General features: G+C 41.1%; 1 protein-coding gene across 5 annotated transcripts in view; it reads left to right on the top strand.

Moving 5' to 3' along the window:
• The window catches only part of GBF1 (golgi brefeldin A resistant guanine nucleotide exchange factor 1), a 343732-nt gene that overhangs the window by 248646 nt on the left and 68537 nt on the right, over positions 1-26549 (top strand). For all 5 annotated transcript variants that reach the window (XM_083364149.1, XM_083364148.1, XM_083364146.1 and 2 more), the window contains exons 25-30: positions 2884-2948; positions 3370-3493; positions 5434-5505; positions 9156-9250; positions 18801-18954; positions 23379-23598. In XM_083364149.1, the coding sequence (XP_083220275.1) occupies positions 2884-2948; positions 3370-3493; positions 5434-5505; positions 9156-9250; positions 18801-18954; positions 23379-23598 (730 nt within the window). The remainder of the gene's footprint in view (positions 1-2883; positions 2949-3369; positions 3494-5433; positions 5506-9155; positions 9251-18800; positions 18955-23378; positions 23599-26549) is intronic.

Here is a 26549-nt window from a genome sequence, read left to right as displayed (position 1 = left end):
TTCCTATACCCCTTATTTGAATCCAGGGAACGTATCCAAATGTCAATTTTGTAAGGAAAATGTCCCCTTTGTAACCATTGAAGTTTTGCTTTGATAATTCAGTTTTTGGTGATTGATGTAATATAGTTTCTCGTTAGATCAGTCAAGTCTTTTTCTTCTTCCAATTCTATCTGGGTTAGGTAGACAGTAGTAGCTGGTGTTATGGTTATCATTTGATTAATTGAACTCTCAATATAGTTATTTGAAGGCCTTTAGTGTCTTCACTCTTAGTATTGCTTTCTTCAGGTGCTGTTGCCTTTTGAGTTGTAAGTTTTGTTGTTGTTGTTGTTGTTGTTGTTGTTAGTTGCGAAGTCGTGTCCGACCCATCGCGACCCTATGGACAATGTTCTTCCATGCCTTCCTGTCCTCTACCATCTTCTGGAGTCCATTTAAGCTCACGCCTTCTGCTTCAGTGACTCCATCCAGCCACCTCATTCTCTGTCGTCCCCTTCTTCTATTGCCCTCAATCTTTCCCAGCATTAGGCTCTTCTCCAGTGAGTCCTTCCTTCTCATTAGGTGGCCAAAGTATTTGAGTTTTAGCTTCAGGATCTGGCCTTCTAAAGAGCAGTCAGGGTTGATCTCCTCTAGGACTGACTGGTTTGATCGCCTTGCAGTCCAAGGAACTCGCAGGAATCTTCTCCAGCACCATAGTTCAAAGGCTTCAGTTCTTTGGCGCTCAGCCTTTCTTATGGTCCAGCTTTCACTGCCATACATTGCAACTGGGAAGACCATAGCCTTGACTATACGCACTTTTGTTGACAGGGTGATGTCTCTGCTTTTTAGTGTGCTGTCTAGATTTGCCATGGCTTTCCTCCCCAGGAGCAAGCTTCTTTTAATTTCTTGGCTACAGTCCCCATCTGCAGTGATCTTGGAGCCCAGGAAAATAAAATCTGTCACTACCTCCATTTCTTCCCCCCATCTATTTGCCAGGAATTGAGAGGGCCAGATGCCATGATCTTGGTTTTCTTAATGTTTAGTTTCAACCCAAGTTTTGCACTCTCTTTCTTCACTCGCAACAAGAGGCTCTTTAGTTCCTCTTCACTTTCTGCCATTAGAGTGGTATCATCTGCATATCTTAGGTTGTTGATGTTTCTTCCGGCAATCTTAATTCCAACTTTTGATTCATCTAGCCCTCCCTTTCTCATGATATGCTCTGCATATAAGTTAAATAGGCAAGGCAACAGTATACAGCCTTGCCGGACTCCTTTCCCAATTTTGAACCAATCAGTGGTTCCATGTCCAGTTCTCACTGTTGCTTCTTGGCCTGCATATAGGTTTCTCAAGAGACAAATAAGATGGTCTGGTACGCCCATCTCTTTAAGGACTTGCCAGAGTTTGTTATGATCCACACAATCAAAGGCTTTAGCATAGTCAATGAAGCAGAAGTAGATGTTTTTCTGGAACTCTCTAGCTTCTCCATGATCCAGCGTATGTTGGCAATTTGATCTCTAGTTCCTCTGCACAAAACTGTTTCAGTGTAGCAATATTCTTGAGATGTCTGGTGTGAATCGCTCTCATGCCACAGCATTTCAATCGGGTTGAGGTCAGGACTCTGACTGGGCCACTCCAGAAGGCGTATTCTGTTCTGTTGAAGCCATTGTTTTGTTGAATTACTTGTATGCTTTGGGTCATTGTCCTGTTGCATCACCCATCCTCTGCGGAGCTTCAGTTGGCTGACAGATGGTCATACGTTTTCCTGCAAAATGTCCTGATAAACTCTGGAATTCATTTTCCCATCAATGACAACAATCCGTCCAGGCCCTGAGGCAGGAAAGCAGACCCAAACCATGATGCTCCCTCCGCCATGTTTTACAGTGGGGATGAGGTTTTGATGTTGGTGTGCTGTGCCTTTTTTTTCTCCACACATAGTGTTGTGTGTTTTTCCCAAACAACTCAATTTTGGTCTCATCTGTCCACAGTATATTTTGCCAGTAGTGCTGTGGAACATCCAGGTGCTCTTTTGCAAACTTCAAACATGCTGCAATATTTTTTTTGGACAGCAATGGCTTCCTCCGTGGTGTCCTCCCATGTACTCCATTCTTGTTTAATTTTTTCCTTATTGTAGATGTGTCAACAAAAATGTTAGCATGTCCCAGAGATTTCTGTAGGTCTTTAGCTGACACTCTAGGATTCTTCTTTACCTCATTAAGCATTACGCCCTGTGTTGTTGCAAGTCATTTTTACAAGACGACCACGCCTAGGGAGAGTAGCAACAGTGCTAAACTTTCTCCATTTGTAGACAGTCTGTCTTACCGTGGACACATGAACATCAAGGCTTTTGGAGATACTTTTGTAACCCTTTCCAGCTTCATGCAAGTCAACAATTCTTGATCGTAGATCTTCTGAGAACTCTTTTCTGCGAGGCATGGTTCACATCAGACAGTGCTTCTTGAGACCAGTAAACCCAAAACAAGTGTGTGTTTTTAAAGGGCAGGACAGCTGTCAGCAACACATCCAAGATCATCACACTGATTGGAGTCAAGGTTGGCTCACTCCTGGCTCCAATTAGCTCTTAGAGAAGTCATTAGGCTAGGGATTCACATACTTTTTCCACCCTGCACTGTGAATGTTTCCATCTTATGTTCAATTAAAACATGACAACAGCTAATGTTTGTGTAGTATTATTTTAAGCAGACTGTGTTTTTCTATTATTGTGACTTACATGACATTTAGAGCGCATTTTATGGCCAATTCATGCAAAACTCCATGTAATCCCAAAGGGTTCACATACTTTTTCTTGCAACTGTATGTGTGTATGCAGTATGCACTAGTAATGCAGTGAAAAGCAATTTTGAAATAGTTTAATAAAGTACATTTTAAAGTAGTAATTTATTTGATTTATAGGTTGAAGATTTTGTAGATCCCAATGGCAAGATCTCTCTTCAGCGAGAGGAAACACCTTCTAATCGGTGGGTAACCCAGATAATGGAATAGATTGACAGAAAAGCCTGAACTTCTATATTTATATATAAAACTATTAGATATTAGAGAATATAGATGGAATCTATATCACATAGTACAAATTTCTCTTTATTAGATTCTAGCCAGTGGGCATAGCCTTTTGTCAGTCTCACAGTTTTTGTCTATATCTAATGTTCTGTGTCTCCTGAGGATGTTTTATCCCCATTGAGATGTTTGAGATTCCTCCATACCTCAATTAATTTGATAGTATTTGTAATCCTTGGACTTCTAATAAAGTTGCTGATACATCTCTCTTGTGAATAAAATGGAGCATTTTGGCTGTATTAGATTTGGGACTCTGATACTGAGTTCTGTTTGCAAGTTTCTCCTTCCTCCTCTATCTATAAGCATGTTTTTTTTCTTTTGTAGGGGAGAGTCTACAGTGCTCATTTTTGTTAACTGGCTGACACTCAGTGGTACAGAACAGTCTGGTATGAGAGGACCATCCACAGAGAATCAGGAAGCAAAGAGAATGGCCCTGGAATGTATAAAGGTAATTTGGGTTCAGATAAAAGATAATGGCATATAGAGTAGAACATCAAATCTTTAATCCACTGAGTAATTGTGGCCATAAATGTATCTTTCCATTGTTGAAGGACAGATTTCTTAGCATTGAGAAATGATGGATCTGATTCTGTAGTTCAACTGTCAATGTCCATGTTCAAAAGAATATTTACATCTGAAAATATGAAACCATGTCACAAATTATTATGTGTAGTTATAATATGATTGTTTTAAAAGATCGGAAATAGGTATTTTAATTGTCCCAAGGTCCTTTTTCAGGAGGCAACTAGACTTCCTTGTTTTTCTTTGAAGACATTTCACTTCTCATCCAAGAAACTTTTTCACCTCTGACTAGATGGTGGGGAATGGAAGGATTTATATTCCTTGCAGACAGCTGGTCATTTGCATTCTTTTAGAGAGTCGTTCAGGCCATTTGGAGGTTTACATGTGTCCTCAGGTCACTAAAAATGTGTGTGGAGCCTTCTTGGCTGCAGGATGTTTTGTGCCCTGTGTCCCTTCACTGTTGAAGACAGGCACAGGTGGTTGGGGGAGAGTCCAGTAGTGGGATTCAAATACCTGAACATCTGGTTCTCTGGGTGGATGCAGGCCTGGGCCTCCGAGGCCTAGAACGGACTTCTGGAAGTGACATCAACACCCTTCTGGAGGACCATTTTAAGCTTGGGAGGCCTCCACTAGGCCTAGAACGGACTTCCAAAGTGACATCCACGCACTTCTGGTGGGCTGTTCTAGGCCAGGGAGACCTCCTCCAGGCCTCCGAATCCTAGAAGCAGCATGGTTTCAGCCGGTTCTCCGAACTCAACAAAATTTACCTGCCGGTTCTACTGAACCAGTGCAAACTGGCTGAATCCCACCACTGGGTGAATCTGTGTTGTCTGCATCTCAAACAGGCTTCGTCTCAATCCTGCCAAGACTGATTGGCTGTGCATATTGGCATCTCAGGTCAACCAGACCATTCCACCTTTAATGATGGAAGGTGAGGTGTTACCCCCCGTTGATAGGGCTCGCAACTCAAGAATATTGCTACACTGAAACAGTTTTGTGCAGAGGAGTGGTCCAAAATTACTCCAGATCCTTGTGCAGGTCTGATCTGCAACTACAGGAAACGTTTGGTTGAGGTTATTGTTGCCAAAGGAGGGTCAACCAGTTATTAAGTCCAAAGGTTCACATACTTTTTCCACCCTGCACTGTGAATGTTTCCATCTTATGTTCAATTAAACAGCTAATGTTTGTGTAGTATTATTTTAAGCAGACTGTGTTTTTCTATTGTTTTGACTTACATGACGTTTAGAGCGCATTTTATGGCCAATTCATGCAAAACTCCACGTAATCCCAAATGGTTCACATACTTTTTCTTGCAACTGTAAGTCGAAGTGCTACTGCTATTGCTATTAATTTCTTGAGCAAAAGATGCTGGATTCAAACCAAGGAGTTCTTCCTCCTAAAATTAGAGGCAATATATTCTAGAACTTTGTGGACATTTAGGTGTTTATTGACATGTTTTTGTACTGACAATATAAGAGACAGCTTTTTGTTCCAACTGCTTCGCTTTGAATCTTGAAGGTAGGGAAATGTAACAGCTATTTTGATAAGATAAGAATAGCTGCATACAGAATGGGAAGTGAAATTTCATATGTAAAACTAATTGGATAATGTGATTTATGACATGTAGATAAGGGCAGGAATTGTGTATGCTATGATGGGTTTGGGGGGAGGAGATTTCAGATTGTGGCATCCCTCCATGAGTGCCGATGTTTTGTTTCATTATTAAGACTTTTTAGATAAACAATGCTTGAAATTTATTTGAACTGTCTCATTTATTGGACCCATGACATTTATACTATGTATATTTTACAAGGTCTATCTTATGAGATTAATACTTTATTTGTCTTCTGATTTTCCACTTTACAGCAATGTGATCCAGAGAAGTTAATCACTGAGAGCAAGTTTCTGCAACTTGAGTCCCTGCAGGAATTAATGAAGGTAAGGCTTGAGTTAGCCTTTCAGGCAGATTAGAAATAGGCAGGCTTGAACCAGTTGCAGAGATCTGAGAAAACTTACTCTGAGTAATGAGATTGAGTAATTGCTCATTTTAGATGGATTTGTATTGCTTACATATTAAAATAAGAAAATAATTTCTAGCTTCTTAGAATTCTGTCCCCCTAGAAATTACTTGGTGCTACATTGTCTATTTTGGTTTCATTTTCTTTCAGAGATATACAATTACCATGGTTAGCTTTCGGCTATCGTGTTTCCCCCAAAATAAGACCCACCCAGGAAATAAGTCCTAGCATGATGTTTTGGGATGGGCCAAATATAAGCCCTACCGCCCCGAGTCCCTCGGGAGAAGGGCGGTATATAAAAACAAACAAACAAACAAACAAACAAATAAATAAATAAATAAATAAATAAATAAATAAAATAAGCTTGGGATGGGCGTGGCCAGCACAAGAGGTGGGAGCATGCAAAGGTCGACAGTGTCCGGCAGCAGCCACAACCCGCTGGCCCCTTGGTCCAGCATAAGTAAGTCCGGGCCAGGTGGCCACGCAGCATATCCAGATCTCCTGCCTCCTCCCACTTCTGCCTCCGCGTTTGGACTTACCTGCACTGCACCAAGGGGCTGGTGGGCTGTGGCTGCTGCCAGACACTGTTGGCCTCCGCATGCTTGACGACTCTTGTGCATGTGCTGGGGTTGAGGTGCTTGGCCAGGCTGATCACCCTGATACCATCTTTCCCTGAACATAAGCCCTAATGCGTCTTTTGGTGTCAAATATACAAGACCGGGTCTTATTTTTGGGGGGGAAACGGTAGTAATTCAAACAGGATCCTTAAGTATGACAGTATTTCTATATAGTATTTTGGATGGTTATCCTATATAGCCTTTACTGTCTGTGAAAGTTCTGGCTGAGGGTCCCAACAAAGCAAGCGCACCTGAGACATTGTGATTTCTAATGCCAGACTTTATTGAGCATAGCATACCGGCACTAATGAATAGAAAGTCAGCTCTGATTAAATAGGCACGAAAGCAGTATATTAAAAGTATAGCAACTCCCTTTCCCCTTTCCAAATTATGCTCCAGATAATTATTATGAGAAAGAATCCTCAGTTTCTAAAACAAATTCATGGATGACCTTGCAGCTCCACAGCTACAACACAAATTCCATTCTCCCCACTACCCCCCCTGGTTCTGTAGGCAAGCTAAGGGATATTTATTTAGCGAATGGCTGGTCATACACAATATTAAAAGCACTTCATATTTACAAGTTAAAACAGTTAAAACAATTAAAAAGAAGCAATAATAAAACCTAAGAAGAAAACAGAAATAACATTTCAGAGTTTAATGTCGAGACACCATGAAGTTTTCCAAGCTTGACATATTCCTCATTTAGCAACTGTTTTGAACAGCAACTGTCCAGTTACAAAGGAGATGAAAAAGTAATATTACAACCAACACCCACTTTTACAATCTTTACAACATCTCAATCATAATGCTATTACAGTCAATTAGTGTCTTGCGCCTGGCCCAATTTTTTTCCTTCTCCCCCACAGAGTGGAGACATTACCAAAACAAGTTGTTTCTTCTTGAGCTGCTTATCTCCAGCATAGTATGTCCCTAAAAAATGCTAGCCACACCCCTAAAAATTGCTAACCAAAAATTAATAAGCTCAGCTTTGTGACTGTAATTAATAGATTAGAATACTCCAGCCCCTTGTTACTATCTGAATGAGTCTAGTAAGTTTTATATTAAAGGCTTTTGTTTGCCTCCTAAACAGATCTGCTGAGTGTACTAAGATCTACTGACTAGAGCACATTTCTTTTTACATGCATTTCCCATTGTGTGCTTACTGTCCTTTAATCTTTTCCTTACAATTTTCTTCTTGTTCATTATCCCAGCTCTTAGCATAAAGGGGGAATGAAGAAAAAGTGCTCCAAGGTTTGCCCTTTTATCCAGCTTCCTCAATAGTCAAGGTCTGGAAACTTTGCCTGCCATTTAGGCTCACCCAGCCATTTGGGGTTATATCCTTCTAACATTGTAAAGCAAAGGAAAACTGAAGTGAAAATTGTAAACAGAGTCACAATGATGTGATTTTTCACTTAGTGACCACTTTGCTTTATGACCAGGTTGCCAATCCCAATTGCAGTCATTAATGTACCTCTATGCTTTTCCCAGTCTCGAATATATATGGAAGAAATATAAGGTATTCACATGGCTATGCATTGGCCATGTAGGACAACAATCATTAAACCCGTGAAATTGTTTATAGCAGACTTCCCCAACCTTTCTGGTTTGGCGGCCCAGAGGGGGTAAAGGGGGGATGATTTTGTGTGTGCGGCAGTTGTGTATGTGCATGCATGTGTCCGCACAAGCACCCAATGCTCACACAAATGGGGCACCTGTGATGTTCATGCGAGACCCCAAGTACTTGTGCAAGTGGGGTTGCGAGTGCCCACAACACATGTGCGAGTGGAACTGTGAGTACTGCCTACACTTATGTGAGGCCCTCGAGTGCCTGAGATGCTTGCAAGAATGAGGGCCAAAGCACCAATGCTTGCTTGAGTAGGGCCCTGAGCGCCCATGACACTCACAAAAGTGGGTCCTCAAGCGCCTGCGATAGTTGTGCAAGTGGCTGGCTGTGTGGGCGCACACACATGCCCCAGCCAGCCACTCACACGGCCCAGTTGCAAATAGGCTATCGTGGTGGGTCTCGACCCACAGATTGTGGATCCCTGATTTACCACCTCACACTACCAATCCCCAAAGACAGCTCAGAGAGACAATCCTACTGCTGAGATTATCCAGAAGGGCCAAGATAATTGCAGCACCTGTCCAAAGGACATCTGCACATGAAACCAATGCTTTCTCAGTACTGTCCTTTAGCCTGAACCCAGCCTCAAAGGGGTCCAAATAGTCTGCTTCATGACACTCTTATGGTTGAACACCAACCACCTTGTCAACAGCCTTCCCTAAAAAGGGAAGATTGGAGAATTGATCTAAGTTGTCTAAAACAGTTGAGAAAGAGTTAGAACCCCACCTCCTTCAAAGTAGGCTGTACCATCCCATCCTGCGAAAAAAGCATTAACCACCACTTTGATCCAACATGCCACCTCTCAAGAGGCTTCAAACAATCAAGAAGGCCATGGGCCCAGAACAGAAATAATGAAACTCACAGCCACAAGTTCCTTGTTCACTTCTTTAGGACCGGCTACCTCGAATTCTTTCCAAGCAACAGACCTCAAATGTTGGTCACTTTCAAAGGATTTGTCTAGCTACAGTCCAACAGAGTGAAGTTGAGTAGCTTTTTCTAGCAGATGCTGAGAATATTTCTCACAGCAGCCTTATAACAGCTACCTTGGCTCCTCTTTATCCAGGAGGGACCTGGACACCTATAATCACTGATTTATGGTGCTTTTATGCTATTGAGGTAATAATATTTTTAAAATGTGTTTGGTTATTGTGAGCTATTGGCATCTTCCAAATCAGAGTAGCTGAAAAACGTTAAAAAATAAATGTATAATATTACGCCTACAAAACTTGTTTGACTTTTCATTTCCATGATCATTGTAGCAGCTTATTGTATCTGTTCTTACTTTTATACAATGTTAAATATTTGAATATTCTTGGGATGTTTCAGGCTCTCATATCTGTGTCTCCTGATGAGGAAACCTATGATGAAGAAGACTGTGCTTTCTGTTTGGAGATGCTTCTGAGAATTGTGCTGGAAAATAGGTAAGCCCATTTCACCTTTTGATATGGTAAAAATGTTGAGAACTTCCCATTTTACTTAATAGCATTCTTCAAACTGGAAACTCAGGTAAATTGTCAGGTTGAAGAATATCCCAAAAGGCAATCAAATTTGATTATTTCATTCTTAATACCATGGAGAAAATCTATATTGTCACTAAGAGTCAGTAAAGACTTGTTGACACATAATGAGGGAACTGATGGTGAGATTTTTATATCAAATTCTGCTTGATCTCCTCCAATCTGTCCCCATATGTGACCCATTTCTTAGTGTGAAGCTGACTAGAAAGTCATCTTTTTCCATTAATTAATGATAGTCCTTTATTTACAACTGTAATTGAATCCAGAATTATGTTTGTAAGTCATGCCAGTTTTAAGCGGTTCAGCCCACGACCTCACTGGATTTTACAATCTCTTTTGCAACAGTTGCTAAGTGTCTTTTTTGCAGGTCATTGTTTATAGTGGGTGTTTTGCCAAAAAGCTGAAATAAATGCTGGTTTCCAGCAAAAACTTGTAAATAGCTGTCATCAGACTGCAGGACACTGCAAACAGCCATAAGTGCATTGAACATTCAAAATGTGATTGTGTGATTGCAGCCCAGCTATTGGAACTTTAAGTCTGGTCATAGGTAGCCCTGGGGAGGTTTGTCATAACTTCAAATGGCTGCTAAGCAACTCATCATAAATTGAGGACTACCTATATAAAATTAACAACAGTCACCACATAAGACGACAACATGGGCTAATTTCCACTTAGAAAACAATCATAAGTACAGATAGTCTAGCAAGATTATGCATTGATTAATTGATTGTCGGAGACCCATTGTACAATTTTAAAAATCCAGCACACTGTTAGTACATGAATAAATATGTGTATGTCTATGTGTATCTTACATAGATTAATACATGTATTAATTATGTGCTGTCCTTTATATGCATACACGCATGGTTAAACACCCACATAAAAGCGGAAAACCCTGTAAAGTTAACATTTCACTGAAGGGACAAAACTGTTCATGTAAGCTAAGGAATTAAATGAAAATTTCTCTACTGATACATTTGAGTATTGATCATTTAATACAAATACATCAAATATCTCAATCTTCTCATTATGAGTGAAATTTACCAAACTAAAGACCATGTATTTCTCCTAATCACCAGTGTATGTAATTAATATTACAATATTGACATCATACTAAAATCTTGTACTAAAAAGCAAGAGAAAAAGCCTTTATTAACCAGCTGATAACATCTCTCAAGAAGAATTTCTAGCTAGGCATTGTATAGAAATAGCAGATGTTATCTCTTTAATTGATAAGGAACTGAATGTAATTAATGATAAACTGAGCTTTCCTTAAAGTCTATTATATTTATCCAAAAGTAACCCTATAATAACTAACATCAAACTTACTCCTACAAACAGTTCAAGAGATATTCAGTACTTTCTCCAAACATTACAATTTATGCTTAACATTTGTAATATTTCTCTAGCCCAGATGGGTGACAGGACCCTCCGAGGCTTCGGTGGAGCCCGTATGAGCGCTGGAGATGACAGCGGGGCGGTGCTAGAGGGGGTGGCGAGGCGGCGGGGTGGCAAGGCTCCCGGACATGAGATGGCCGAACGGAACGGCTCAGTCGGGCAGGCGGGCGACTTACAATGGCTGGCAGCGGCCGGCGGCATCCCACGGCAGCCTGCAAAGCGGCCGACGATGGGCCTGCTGCGGCGTGCGGCATGTGCTGGCTCGTTCGGGCCGGCAGAAGACATACAACAGCCGGCGGCAGCCGGTGGCATCTTGCGGCAGCCTGCAAATTGGCCGGTAAAGGGCCGTGACTTCTTATCACTCGCCCAATCTGAATCTGCAAAACAACATAACTCTGCATAGTCAGTATGTGTTGGTTCCAACAACAACTTCATGTCTTTGGTGTGTTTTAGATACCTCAATAACTTTTTAACACATGTCCAATGAAACTGTTTTGCCTTGCCTACGTGTCGTGATAACAGATTAACACTAAGTGCAATGTCGGGTCTAGTCCAACTACTAATATACAGCAGCGACCCAATGACTGAGCGATATAGTGTTTGATCTTCGAACTCAGGACTTGGTTCATGTGCCAAAATGTGAAAGTCAGTTTGCATGGGTATACTCACAGGCTTAGCGTCCTCCATGTTACAGTGATGTAACAGTTGTTCAATCTTCTCTTCTTGTATGAGACTAAACCCCTTCTGAGTTTTGGCAATTTGAACACCTAAATAAGTGTTAATACACCCTAAAGACTTCAATGTGAAAAACTTTTGTAAAGCTTTAGCAAAAACCTCACTCATCTGCTTATTTGGACCAATATAAACAATATCATCGACATAAACAAGAATTATCTCATACCTATTACCGGATCTTTTAGTAAACACGCATTCATCTGTTTCGGACTTAATAAAGCCCATTGAATTTAGTTTGTCAGAAAGACATAAGTACCACATTAAACCAGACTGTTTCAGACCATAAAGACTTTTGTGTAGAAACCAGGTATCCCCTTCTTGCTGTCTGAAACCTGGAGGACCTTTCACATAGATGTCCTCGTCAAGATCAGCGTGTAGATAAGCCGTTTCAACGTCAAACTGGAAAACCTCCAGGCCAAGGATAGTTGCAGTGGCTAAAGCAATTTTCACACTTTCAGTCCGCACCGTGGGTGAGTATGTATTTGTATAGTCCTCAGGATAACGTTGAGCGAAACCCTGGGCTACGAGTCTGGCCTTGTACTACGACTCACCATTCGGCTTCTTTTTGATCCTGTAGACCCATCGAGTACCAATAACTTTCTTGTTTGCTGGAGGGCTTGCAGGCGTAAACACTTGAAGTTTCTTTAGACTGTCCATTTCAGCCTGCATTGCCTCAAACCATTTATCTTGTTCTGATTCAGGAAGATGTTTGATCTGTGTGAACTTCTCAGGTGGAAGTGTAACATTACAAATCAAAGGTACAGGTGTTTTTGTTACTTGCCACGAATACCGTTTTGGAGGGATTCCCTTTGTGGTCCTCTTGGAACGTCTCGGACCAACCGTCCATTCTTCTTCCGTGTCGTCCTCGTCTTCATTGTCACCAGCAGCAACATCGGCGGCTTGCGAAGACGGAACAGTAGGTTGAGAAGAACTCGTGGAAGGAACATTATCCTGTGAATCTTGATCATCAGGTTGTGTGGCATCAGCAACATCATCTCTAGGAAAATAAACTCCAGGATCGTTAGAATGAATCCTGGACCAGTCAGCATCTTCCTCAAAAGTAGCAGATTGTGAAACCACAATAACATGATGAGAGTCAATGTATTTGCTCCATTTTGAATTATCATCAATGCCCATAAATCTCATCCTTTTTGCTGCAGGACCCCCTTTCTTTCTTTGGGCTAAAGGAATATTGACCATAGCATAGGAACCAAAAATATGGAGATGTGAGAGATCAGGCTTACAACATGAAATAAGGGGTCTGATTTATCACACTACTCCAAGTGCGGTTGATGATATGGTTAGCATATTTGATAGCTTCACCCCAGTATGGAAGACTGAGGTTAGCATCTTCAAGGAGGCAACGCATCATGGTTTGCAGAACTCCATTTCTGCGTTCTGCCACTCCATTTTCAGCTGGAGTATAAGGAGCAGATGTCTGATGTACTATCCCATTCTCACGCATCCAGTCCTGGAAACGCTGAGACATGAATTCAGCACCGCGATCACTCTTGATTCTGGTAATGTTGACCTCGAATTGGGTATAGACAAGACTAGCAAAGTCTTTAAAGATCTGAAAGGTCTCAGATTTTTCTTTCATAGGATATACATATCCATATCTAGAATAATTATCAACGATTGTCAAGAAATATCTTTTACCACCAAGTGTTGGTGCAAAAGGACCAACTATGTCAGTGTGTACCAAATCAAAAATGCGTGTTGACAGGCGTGTAGCGCGTTTTGGAATTGCTGCTGCCTTGGATTTGGCTTTCTTGCAGACAGCACAGTCCAAGAACACCTTACACCCCTTTAGATCCAAACCTCTTGCGAACTCTGGCATCTTCTTCAGAACTCTGGCATCTTCTTCAGAACACGGAAACTGGCATGACCCAATCTTCTGTGCCTGGAATGCAAAGGTTTACCTCAACATTAGCATTTTTATTAGGGACCCCAGGCTTGCTGTGAGCAACCTGTGTCTTTTTTGTATTTTTATCATTATTAGGAACCTTTGGAGTAGCAACAGGATCTCTCTCTGGGACGTCTCTCTCTGGGCCTGTGCTTTTTAGAACGTGTATACTTGCCTGCTCTTGCTGCTTAGACTTTGGTTTTAAGTAATAAACACCACCAATCAACATGGTTTCAGCAACAATATCTCCGTCTTTGACTATATAACTTGCTTTTTCAAGATGGTGGACCTGAAAATGAGAAAACCTAGACAAATGACTCTGACTAAGCAAATTACTACTGGCAGACGGAACATAGTAAACATTTGGAATGAGAGCACCGAGCTCTTCAATATAAACAGTTCCTTTTCCCATGACCTGAACAGGATGATTGGAAAAAGAGTAAAGTTCACGAAGTTCAGGTTCAGGCTCGTGCATCTCTGTGTAAAGCTCTTTTCTGTAGGTAACATGTAATGCTGCTCCACTGTCCAAAGTCCAAAGAAGTCGTCTGTCATACTCTGGTTGAGGCTGTGGATCGTTGGTCACAACCAATGTGACAAGTGGAGCTTGTGGATCACGCCTGGAACCACGACCACGACCTTGTCGTCCGCCTCTACCTCTGCCTCCTCTGGAATCTGTTCCTCTGGGCTGGTATGTGACGGGCGCTGGAACTCGTTGGGGACAATCCCGGGTGGCATGTCCCACACGATTGCAGATGTAGCATCTTGGCATCCTTGGAACGTAGGTCCTTCCACGGAAGGCACGCCTCGCTGAAGCTCTTGATGCAGGTGGTTCCTTTAAATGTGGCGCAGCTTGCATAAGTGCCTCTTCTTCGGCTAAAATCCTGCATACATGATCCACTGTGCGTTGAGCAATAGGCACTTGATTAATCTTGGAAATAGCATCTTTCCACTCATGATTCAAAGAATTGATGATAATGCTGATCATTTGAAAATCATCAATAGGATAGCCTTTTTCACCCAGTTCTTTTCTAATACCTTTCATTTTAGTCAAATGTGCTCCAATATGTTCACCAGGTTTTAATCTGGAACCATGGAACTCAGACAAAAGTAAACATGGAGACTCAATTGATGTAGGCCGATAACATGTCTCTAACTGAGTCCAAATTTGTTGGGCAGTTGCATCATGTGAAAACGTGAGCTGCAATTCAGTGTCCATTGACATCAATAATGTTGTGCATGCTCTATTATCCAAGTCCCATATCTCAGGAGTCCATGGCTGGGCGGGAGGATTAAACACCATCATGTGAGTACCTTCTCTGCGTAGCAAAAGTCCAACCTCACTGACCCATGCCCTGTAATTCTGTCCTGACCTCTTTAATTTTGAATCACCAGCCAGTGGTACAATGGAAGGTGTTTGATGAGGAATATACAATTGAGGTACTGGCTGTGCAGGTTGTGCAATCCGACCATAACCTGCAGGGGGCACCAGTGGCGTCTGTGCCTGTGCCTGGACATGCGGCAGGTGCATTGAAGCTGCCGGTAGTCTTGGTGCTGGCTGTGACTGTCTTTGAGCTGCTATTCTACCCTGGCCAGCAGGAGGCGCTGGCGCTGGGGCTGGTGCAGTAGCATAACCTGCAGATGACACTGGCCTTCGCATATAAGAACCCGGTGGCAATTGCATGTGGGTTAAATATGGCTGTGTTCTGCCAGGTAGAGGGGCTTGCATAGAAGCAATACTAACAGGAGAAGCAATAGTAACAGGAATCCTAGCACCATCAGGGACTGGAGCCTCAGATAACAGCAGAAATCTTGTATCTCTGAGCAAAGACTCCTCCATAGACAATTGCGAGAGTGAGAGCTCCAATTTATGTCTTAATGCAGCTTCACCAGTAGATGGTGCTTCAGGCATCACTGTGGCTCTGTATGGCCTTTGGGGCAACCCATAATCATGTGACATAGGAGCCTCCGGTTCCCATTCGTCTTGCATGACACTCAATGATGGGCGTGACTTTGGCTTTGGGGAAGAAGGAGGCAATATGGCTTCTCCTTGTGGGTGTGGCAATATGGCCGGTTCATGCTCATAATTCCTCTCATATTGCTGAACCATTGACACATATTCCTTTGCCTGCTGCAAACACCTTTCAAAAACCCCAATTTGTTCACAGTAGCCTTGCATAGCCCTATCTCGCATAGTTTGCTTGGGGCTTGAAGGAGCAGAAGGAATATTCTTCGGCTGAACTTTAGGTTTCACTCCAAGCCTTTGAAATGCATCTTGAGCCCCTGGAGTGTGAACATTTTCGAAAGCAGCTGCCAGGGAGCTTGGAAAAGTAGAAAAAGGAGTGACTGACCTTGCATCGTGGACAGGAGCAGGTGCGTCTTCTCCAAGGCGTGTGGCTGAAGCTATCGGAGTTCTTAAAGCTGAAGGGAGCTGCCCCACAGACAAGCTCCTGGCCTCCCGTTTCATCTGTGGCTTCCTTCCTGACATGTTTCAGCAGTTAATCATCGCTGCCTCACGAGCACTAACTAACTGATAACAGCCGCAGAAACATGCATCTCCAAAAACATAAATCAAACCATCCTCGATACCAAAATGTCAAGGTAAAAATCACCTTTGTAGAGGACCGTGCTTCAGAGAATGCATGATGTGCATGCAGGAAGGCAATAAAAACACGATGCATAATCTTACTAAATACCTTTTACTTACAAAAATATAAAAACTAAATATATATTATAAAGAGAGCTAGCTCACTACATCCTAACGTAACAGACAGTAACAGCAAAGTGAATAAAACAATAAAGATAAACACTGTGAGAACCTTTTCTAGACATGCGCACTAAACAGACTGAAACCATAACATAACTAGTCATATGGGATTCACTATGGTTACCAGATAAGTTATCACAACAGGTGCAGAGAGCAGGGGAAATGTACAGTTAGAAATGAACTTTTCTGACGAACAAAAAAAAACGTGCAGTGACAACTGCCCCTCAGATAGACGGATGTGAGTCCCTCCTCTTAAGGTGGGGTCCTGGTGGTCAGTTTGGCCTGCTGCTTGCATACCTCTCTCCAAGCTGCGTAGCAACAGCTCTACCCAGGCTACTTGACGCCCTCTCGGGATTGGCGGTTGAATTTCCCAGACTTATGGTTCTGGGAGATTTTAATCTGCCTTCCCTGGGCGGTGCATCGGAGGTGGCCCAAGAGTTCATGGCTTCCATGATGGCCATGGACCTGACCCAAATTATTCAGGACCCGACTCACGAGGGGGGAAACGCGCCTGATCTTATTTTTATCTCTGGGCAGTGGCTTAATGGTCTGGGGGGGGCTACTCCAACATCTCAACCCCTTTCATGGACAGACCATTATCTCCTGCGGTTGGGCCTCCGTCACATCACCCCCCGCTGTCAGGAGGCGGAACCGACCAGATAGTTCCACCCCAGGCACCTGATGGACCCAGATAGGTTCCAGACGGCGCTTGGATTGATTGCTACCTCCCTCTCCCACAGCCCGGTCGAGTCCTTAGTTAATGCCTGGCAACAGGCTGCTTCAGAGGCTCTCGACCAGGTTGTGCCTTTGCGGCCTCTGACCCGGCGCAGGTCCCGGCTCGCTCCTTGGTTCTCCAAGGACCTGCGGGAGATGAAATGCCGGAGAAGGGGCCTAGAGAGCATTTGGAGAACCAGTCGGTCTGAGTCTGACCGAACACAGTTAAGATCCTTTTCTAGATCTTATCTTGTGGCAATGGAGGTGGCAAAGCGTGCTTACTTCACCACCCTCATTGCGTCCGCAGATAACCGCTCCCTTTTAAATCAAGGGACGGGAGAGGACCCCTTACGAGGACGGACCGAGGAATTTAGTAAATTCATTTTCCCATCAATGACAACAATCCGTCCAGGCCCTGAGGCAGCAAAGCAGACTCAATCCATGATGCTCCCTCCGCCATGTTTTACAGTGGGGATGAGGTTTTGATGTTGGTGTGCTGTGCCTTTTTTTCTCCACACATAGTATTGTGTGTTTTTCCCAAACAACTCAATTTTGGTTTCATCTGTCCACAGTATATTTTGCCAGTAGTTTTGTGGAACATCCAGGTGCTCTTTTGCAAACTTCAAACGTGGAGAGATGAACCCAAAATTGAGTTGTTTGGGAAAAACACACAACACTATGTGTGGAGAGAAAAAAGGCACAGCACACCTACATCAAAACCTCATCCCCACTGTAAAACATGGCGGAGGGAGCATCATGGTTTGGGTCTGCTTTGCTGCCTCAGGGCCTGGACGGATTGTTGTCATTGATGGGAAAATGAATTCCAGAGTTTATCAGGACATTTTGCAGGAAAACGTACAACCATCTGTCCGCCAACTGAAGCTCCGCAGAGGATGGGTGATGCAACAGGTACAAGCATACAAGTAATTCAACAAAACAATGGCTTCAACAGAACAGAATACGCCTTCTGGAGTGGCCCAGTCAGAGTCCTGACCTCAACCAGATTGAAATGCTGTGGCATGACCTGAAGAGAGCGATTCACACCAGACATCCCAAGAATATTGTTACACTGAAACAGTTTTGTGCAGAGGAGTGGTCCAAAATTACTCCAGATCATTGTGCAGGTCTGATCTGCAACTACAGGAAATGTTTGGTTGAGATTATTGCTGCCAAAGGAGGGTCAAACCAGTTATTAAGTCCAAAGGTTCACATACTTTTTCCACCCTGCACTGTGAATGTTTCCATCTTATGTTCAATTAAAACATGAGAACAGCTAATGTTTGTGTAGTATTATTTTAAGCAGACTGTGTTTTTCTATTGTTGTGACTTACATGACGTTTAGAGCGCATTTTATGGCCAATTCATGCAAAAAAACCACATAATCCCAAAGGGTTCACATACTTTTTCTTGCAACTGTATTTTTCTGTTAGCAGAATTATTGCTGGCTGGCATTGATTAGTGGACCCTAATTTTGGCTAAATTATTTGATTTGTAGCTTGCATTTATTTTGTACAACTCATGGCAGTGTACATAATGCTCCCTCCTATTTCTTCTGCAGCAGCAACCTCTGAGTTGAGCTAAGAGTGGCTGTCCCAAAATTCCCCAGCTGGCTTCCATGCTTTAATGGAAGACCAGAATTTACAGTCTCCTAAGGGCAGCACCTTAACCAAATTGGCTCTTAGTAAATTATTCACATACATTGATCACACATTCCATCTATCAACTACCTAGAACAGGCATGTCAAACTGCCGGCCCATGGGCCAGATGCATCATACTAAAACCGCGCCCACCCCATTGTCGGCAATGGGGAAAAAGTCACGATACGTAACGTGATGTCACATGACGTTGCCGGTTTGACATGCCTGGCCTAGAATAAAACCTGTGTTTTGGTTTATCTTTTCCCCACAATACTCTTTTTCTTTCCCTTTCTCTATAGGGATCGTGTGACTTTCGTTTGGCAGGCAATGCGAGATCATCTTTACCATTTATGTGTTAATGCTATGGAATACTGTTGTCTAGTGGAAAGAGCAGTAGTGGGACTGCTGAGACTGGCAATCCGACTTCTGCGCAGAGAAGAAATAAGTGCCCAGGTAAATACAGCTCTGTGTGATGAGTTAGTTTTCTGAAGGGACTGATTTAATGATGTCTCTCTAGTGTTAGTTCCTTAGTTATCTTTATGGTCATGATTCACACTCATGGGCTCTGTACCTACACAGTAAATTACTGGGAATGTTCCAATAATAAAAGTATCATCAGAACATATGTTAAGGGTAGAATTCCTGCCTTTCCTTTTTTTGTTTTTTTTTTTTTGTTTTGATCATCGCAAGAAAAGTGTTTCCAGAATTTTTCCATGTTCTTTCAGGACATCTATTGGACATATTCACAGTTTCTGGAGTTTATGGATGAGACACTAATGATTTAGAAAGTGCTGAATTTGCCATTGAATGGGTACTCCGTCTAATTGCTTTGCTTGTGACAGAGGCATGTTTAGGAATTTTGTCCCATTGTCCCCTCCCTACCTCCCTCCCTCTCTCTCTCTCTCTCTCTCTCTCTCTCTCTCTCTCTCTCTCTCTCTCTCTCTCTCTTTTGCAAAATAGGTTGACTTTTTTCGGGTCCCACTTGTATGTTTATCAAGGGCTCTTGGTGGAACCTTAATATCAAGGGCCCCTATTCTTCATCCTCATCCATTAGCCTTTACATATGCTGCTCTCTTTCCTTTTCTCTCATTAGCTGTGGGCAATTTCTTGCAAAATGCCCTTCCTTTCCACAACTGAAACACTGGTTCTTGCTTCCCAATCCCATAGTTCTCCTGCCTTTTCCTCTTCCTCTTCCTCTCTCTTGATTCCTAAATTCTCTTTTCTGTCCCCTCTGATCTCCTTATCTGTCATTTGTCCTAATGCTGACAATAACACCTTTCTTATCCTCTCTTCGCTCTTGTATATCACGATTCACAAATACTTTCTGAGCCTGTGCTAACAAATCCATTATACTCTTTTCTCCCCATCCTTCCATCTTCTGTATTTTTCTTTGTATATCTCCATATGCTCCTATCACAAACTGACTCTTTAATAATTGTCTAAAACCTTCACTTTCTTCTCTCATTCCTCCGTATTTTCTCATCTGGTCTCTAAGTCTCTCTAAGTCTTCCCCTGGTGACTCTTCCTTCTTCTGTTTCACATTAAAAGCTTTACTGATATTTTTGCTTTGGGGCACACAGTTCCGAATGCCCTCTATAATTATTTGTTTTAAATCATCCATTTGCTGCCTATGGGCAGGATTGTTATTATCCCAATCTGGTCTTTGTAATGGAAACTTTTCCTCAGGAGTTGGATCATTTGCCCCCCGGATGATGATCTTTCCATTATGCCATAGCAGCATTTCGGATTAGATCCCTCTCTTCCAGGGTAAATAGAAAACCCAGAGAATACTGGAGTTCATCCCACGTGTATGTATTGGGACCTAAAAAGGCAGAGAACTCCTCAGCTACTGTTTGGGGTTCCTCTTGAGCCTTCTTTATTCTTTGCTTAAATTCCCTCAATTCAGTAGCTGTGATATTTACTGCTACATAACCCATTACTGGCTGTCCCTGTGCATTTATGCCCTGAGGGACTTGCCACAAAGGATATAATTTTTCTTCTTTTTCATCCTCTCTCCCCCCCCTCTTTCGTGTTCTTTCGGCTATAGGTTGTTCTTCAACTCCCCCTACTGCTCCTTGATCATCCTCTAAGGCTGGAGCATTTGGTATTACTTGTGGAGGGGGAGCAAGAGGAGGAGGTGAGAAAGGGAGGCATTCTAAAGGATCCCATCCCAGTCTTTCCTCCTTCAATTTAAAAACCTTATCTTCCTCTGGTGGTACTGGTCCTTCCCAATTCACAAAATACCATGGCTTTACGTATGGTATTTCACTGCTTAGGGTAGGTCTTTTAAGAATATATTGCTCTAATTTTCCTATCCAATATTTATTTGGCTCTCCCAACCGGTCCCAATGATAATTATATAAAGAGGCCATTTCTTTAAACACAAAGTTATCATTCTGCTTTTTGTTATCTTAAAAGTCCATACTTCCAAATTCTCATCATCCCACTGACTTAGTAATTGTCCTAATGGACTATCAGAAGGAATTTCTATATCTTGATTAGTTAATTTTATAGTTTTTTTCTTTTCTTTAGGTTTACCACAACAACTACAACAATTGCCCATTTTCTTTGAGACTTTCCCTGATTATGGTTCCCTGAGGTTCTCGGTTTTATGGCCACTCAAAATTTTCAACACCAGTTCGCTTCCCTTCAGGCTGTCCTTTCCCCTCGCGGGTTAAGGAAATGCAACCTTTCAGGTCCGCACTCACTTTGGACTTACCAGTGTTCCTAGAACACAGCCCATCACATTCACACATCCATTATCGCAGAAACCTCCCACAATCGCTCTCCTGACCACAATTGCGTGTTTGCCTCCTTCAGGGCAAAGGTTTCTTACCTGGGCCAGTGCACTGGGTTACCTGGTTCTGGGCCTCAGTTGTTGACTCTCTTCCTTTTTCCTATTCCTTGATTTTGTAGACCAGAATTGTCAATTTAGTTTTGGCTCGGAGCCTGCAATGGGAAGCTAGATCTCAGACAATTCCAGGCAGTTGAAATCAACAGGCGCGCCCCTGGACTTTACTGAGAACAGCTCCTCCCTAGAGGCTCTTTCAAGCCCCACGTTGGGTTGCCAAGATTGTGAGATTTAAAAGCCCAAAATCTGATATTCACAACTCGAAGACAAGTCTGGTTAACAAAGGCAAAGATTTATTGAAAAGAAAATTGAAAATAATAAAGAAAATAAAGAAGAAAGAAAGCGTTTGCAAACGCAGCCTCTTAGACCAAATTGGATTGGGTTCAAAGAGCACACTGAGCAAGTTTCAAACTAGGCATTTTATATTCTTTCACGATACACGCCACCCCTAAGAAGCTTAATTCATTCTTTGAAGTTGTTTCCTGTTTCTAAAGGGGTCATTCTGACCATTTCCATCTATCTGTTATGATCTTATGTAGATCTTATCTCGTTTCCTTGTAATTTCCACCTTGGTTGTAATTTCCACCTTGGGCCGGTGTTCCTGTCTCTCGGAAGCTTTTTAACATTTCAAAAGAACTTTTTTGATTACCATTTCTGAGTTCTCTGTCTGAGCAGGAAATAGATAGCCCCACATCTTAATGTTACATTTGATACAATTCATTGGTGTTATATTTTATACAATTTATAAAAGAATAACCTTTATTTATTTTCCTTTAATATGGAGAGACAATCAGACCTTTTTCATATTCAAAATATTATTCATAGTTAACTTACACCTATCAAATAAACAGAATGGCTCATTCCCTTGGGTTTAATGTTATACAGCCTAATGCACCTGTCTTAAAGTGGGAGCATGACAATAGAGCAACAAAATTGACACAAATGACCATGTTTCCTACTGTATTAAAAGTAATATGAATAAAGCTATCTTTCATACTTTCTAACCACATTATAACATTATGAAGGTACAGGAAAGGACTACCCATTTGTTTTTTAGCACCATTTTTCAAATTCCATCATACTGAAGGCTTTTCATTCATGGCTTATAGTACTAGCAGGAGAGTCTAGGACAATTGATCGTGCTACATTTCACTGTGTCCTCCCGCCCAGCTAAACAACTGTGGCCCTCACCCCTCCCGCCACACTGCCCATCTCCTTCTGCACTTCCATGGGCTCCACGCCCCAAACATCCCTCTCCTGCTGGCACTTCCCTGCCTCTCACCCCTCACTTCCCTGCCTCTCACCCCTCACCATGCCTTCACCTGGACATTTACTGTGGGACAAATCTCCCCAGCTGCTATCCCGCACAGGATAATTAGCCACATGGAATAACTCACCAAACTCCAGCACCAATCAGTACACCATGGAATGTGCAGCAGCAGCAGCTTTTTTTTCCTGCAAAGGCAGCATAGCAGTCAAGATTTTGGGAGAGCTGGACTCAGTTGGTCCTTGAGGGCTGCCGGGGGTGCCCCAGAGGGCATTCTGATAGGGCTGGTGATGCAGATTCACGGGTCATGTATGGGTGGAAGACAAAGTGACTCGCAGAGGAACACTCCCCTCATACCAGTGCAGCAAATGTCTGAGGTGATTCCTTCATTTCTGACATCCCACTTAAAATTTATTTCATTTAAGTGTAAATTTTGTATTTCATACTCTCTTTTCCATTCTGAAATGACAGTAAAAGATTTAAAACTTTGCATTTAGAAACTCTTTATACATAATGTTATTTTTAAAAATGTGTTTGAGATGGGTGCCTCTAACCTGATATATTTTATTACAGATCTATTATTTATTACTATTTCCCTCTTTTTATTTTCTTCATGTTTCAAAAGATTTAAAGTATGAATAAATTCAGGAGTAAAAAGCTTTGTGATTTTTTTACCAGGCAAGAAGATACAATTACAAATCTTGTTACTCTTCCATAATACAGACTTTCTTGTAGTTACCATGATTTTTCTCTGAGTAGGTGTTGCTCTCCTTGCGAATCTTGCTCATAATGAAACCCAGCATGTTAAACAAGGCAAGTCATCAGATTGCATATGGCCTTCATGAGCTTCTGAAGACTAATGCTGCCAATATTCACTCTGGAGAAGACTGGTACACGCTCTTTACTCTCTTGGAATGCATTGGTTCTGGGGTGAAACCACCCCCAACACTGCACCCTACAAGAACAGAGAATGATACAGGTAAATTGGTCATTGGCAATGTATTTTGTTGTTGGGAAGCATGATACCAATCTGTTAAGTTGGCAGTTGTTGCTTCAGACATTTTGTTCAGTAAAGAGCATCACACAAAAGCAGGTCTGATTTCAACTTCTTTCATCAAAAGATTGAAAACCAGCAGTTTTCACCTTTTCATTTTTTATCACTCATATTTCCAGTCATTATGATTAAATATAAAAATAGCAGATTAAAAACTATCTTTTTACTAGAAGTGTGGAAATAAAATTTATAGGAAGGATTCACGAACTTCATAGCTATCAGTATGCAGCTTCTAGGAAATTGCTGCTTCAAGGTACCCTGGAAATATTGTGGAACTGACTTACTGAGGGGGAGTTGAAGTATTCTTATTATGATTAGCTATAATAACAGAATCATGCAAGTCTGATTGTGCTGTACTTCCTCTTCTTCATTATACTTGTGAATAGAGAATTATCTGCCAGAATCATTTCTGAATGTTATCTCATTATTTTAGCCTTAAAAAAAGTTTCATCCCCTTTTGCCTAGATAATGTTTCCTGCATGTTGCAATCAAAATCATCTTCCTTATTCTCTACAATTACTTGACTCTCAGTTTTTCTTCTAAAATTGATGAGAAGGAAGTATACTGGATAGAGACTGTATAAAAAGCTCCCAACTATTAGATTCTTGGGGTACAGTAGAAGATGCTTGCTTTTTCTGCTGGGAATCAAAGGTGACCTAGGTTTAGACTTAAAGCACCAAAATGTATTGAAATGATGGATTCTCAGCTTTGCTCCCCCTTTTACCACAAAGGGAAGGAAAAGAAAAGTTCAGATTTCTGACATTTCTGAAGCTTTAAAACGATGCCTTACCATGGTAAAGAGTGCCAGATGAGAAGCTTGTTGGACTCAATTCTGTCTACAGACTATCATGAATTGTGTGTATATGCATCCATGTATGTGGCACTTACAACACAACAGTAATTTCAGGGTGTAAAATAGAATTGGAATTGGAATAGAATAGAATAGAATAGAATAGAATAGAATAGAATAGAATAGAATAGAATAGAATAGAATAGAATAGAATAGAATAGAATAGAATAGAATAGATGTGACTTTGGAGGTCTTCTAGTCCAGCCCCTTGCTGAACTATACCCATGGTGACGAACCTATGTGTCAGGACCCACCCCAAGCCACATCTTAGGAAATAAAGAATTCTTGGAACCAGGCTTATCCAAAAAGGAGATGTTACTAAGATGTAGTTGATTGTGGGAATACAAGACAGGATCTGGCATTGTGTTACATTACACGGACTGGTGCTGACATCTAGTGGTGGATGAAAATACCGCCCTAAATATACAGCCCAGAAAGAAAAGCCTGTTGTGACCTTCAGGGCTTTGATTAAACAAAGAGCAGTTGTAACAAAAGAAAAAAGAAAACATTGTGGACTATCTACAAAGTGAGAACTATAAAACTTAGAAAAAAAATGACCTTCCTGGATTATAAATATTTTTTTAAATTGTGACTTTAAAGTGATTGGCAGAGAAAGGATTTTTGGTCATTATGGAGCATAATAGGTCTACAGAAAGAACATATCAAGAAAAAATAAATACTTACCAGGAGGAAATATATGTTCTGTTACAACAAATACAAATGATATTAACTTCAAACCATGAGGAAATTAAAAATGAATTTGAAAATTTAAATAAATGCATTCTCAATTTAACATCACAAAAATTAAATGATCAGAAAACAAAAAGAGAGATCATGTAAAGCAGAATATAAACTAGGTGGAGAAGGACTTACAAGAAACATTGAAGATGGAAAAGATAACTTGTATCAAATTTGAGGATAAGGAAAAATATTTGACAAAGTGGATTGCTGAGCTGTTGAGAATACCACAAGAAATGGGGAGACAAGGGATGATGAGAGAAATCTTCAGTGAATATGAAGGGGCAAAATATTTTTACAAAGCTATGATGTTTGATTTGCCTACTATATCCACAACAACATTTACAAGATTATGGAGAGACTCTTTGATTCAACAGAATATATTGATTGGGAAAGATGCTTGGCAAAAAAAGAGGGTTAAAGTGAGAATTGAGGAATTAAATGATGGGGTGTAGCAGAGGGAATACTTAAAAATTAAACACTTGTTTGAATATAGTTGAAGAAATAGAAAGATTTTAGTTTAAGAGGGATGAACCCTCCAAGTAAGACAGTATGTTTTCTTTTCTGTTTTTCTTGGTTTTTGATATGAGAAATACAAAAATGTTTGATGATCAATATAAAGGAAACGTTTTAGATATTTAAATGTAATTGACTTTTAAGAAAATTCCAATGGATAACTAAAAAGGAAAAAAAACATTTTGAATAGATTTAAAAGATTAGATGATTGGATTTATTAAATGGAACATTTAAAGATTAAACATAGGTTTAATTATGGGTTAAAAGAACAGAAAAAATTGGAAATAAGTATACTATAAGAGGGATATGTATTTTAAGTAGCATAATATTTTCTTATTTTTCTCTCCCCCTTTTTTCTTTTTCTCTCTATCATCTTTTCTTTTTCTATGTTTTTCTTTTGTGTCTTTTTCTTAATTTTTAAGATATGAAAATAGATTTAAATACTTTAAGGTAATTAACTTTGGGAAAATTTTAACCAGTAAGAATATTTTGAACATTGTAGGGAAAATAAATTTAATTAAGAATTGTAAACAGAATTCATGATGAGGCAACCAAGATGACCAGATAGATAAGAAGCATGATATTGATGTGATTATTATTGGTAGAAATTTTAGAAAAATCTTTATATTTAATTGTTACCTATCAAATTAATAAGAATAGTATTAATTTAAGGTTGCAAAGAGAATATTATTGGGAGAAGAAAAAATCAAGCAAAGCTATTGTGTGGACTTTGGAATACAGAAGGTGTTAGTGAACATAAACCCAGACAACA

This window comes from Vipera ursinii, assembly GCF_947247035.1.
Source record: "Vipera ursinii genome assembly, chromosome: 5".
Classification (NCBI taxonomy): Eukaryota; Metazoa; Chordata; class Lepidosauria; order Squamata; family Viperidae; genus Vipera; species Vipera ursinii.
The sequence above is the reverse complement of the archived record's forward strand: the minus strand, read 5'-3'. Positions and strand labels throughout refer to the sequence as shown.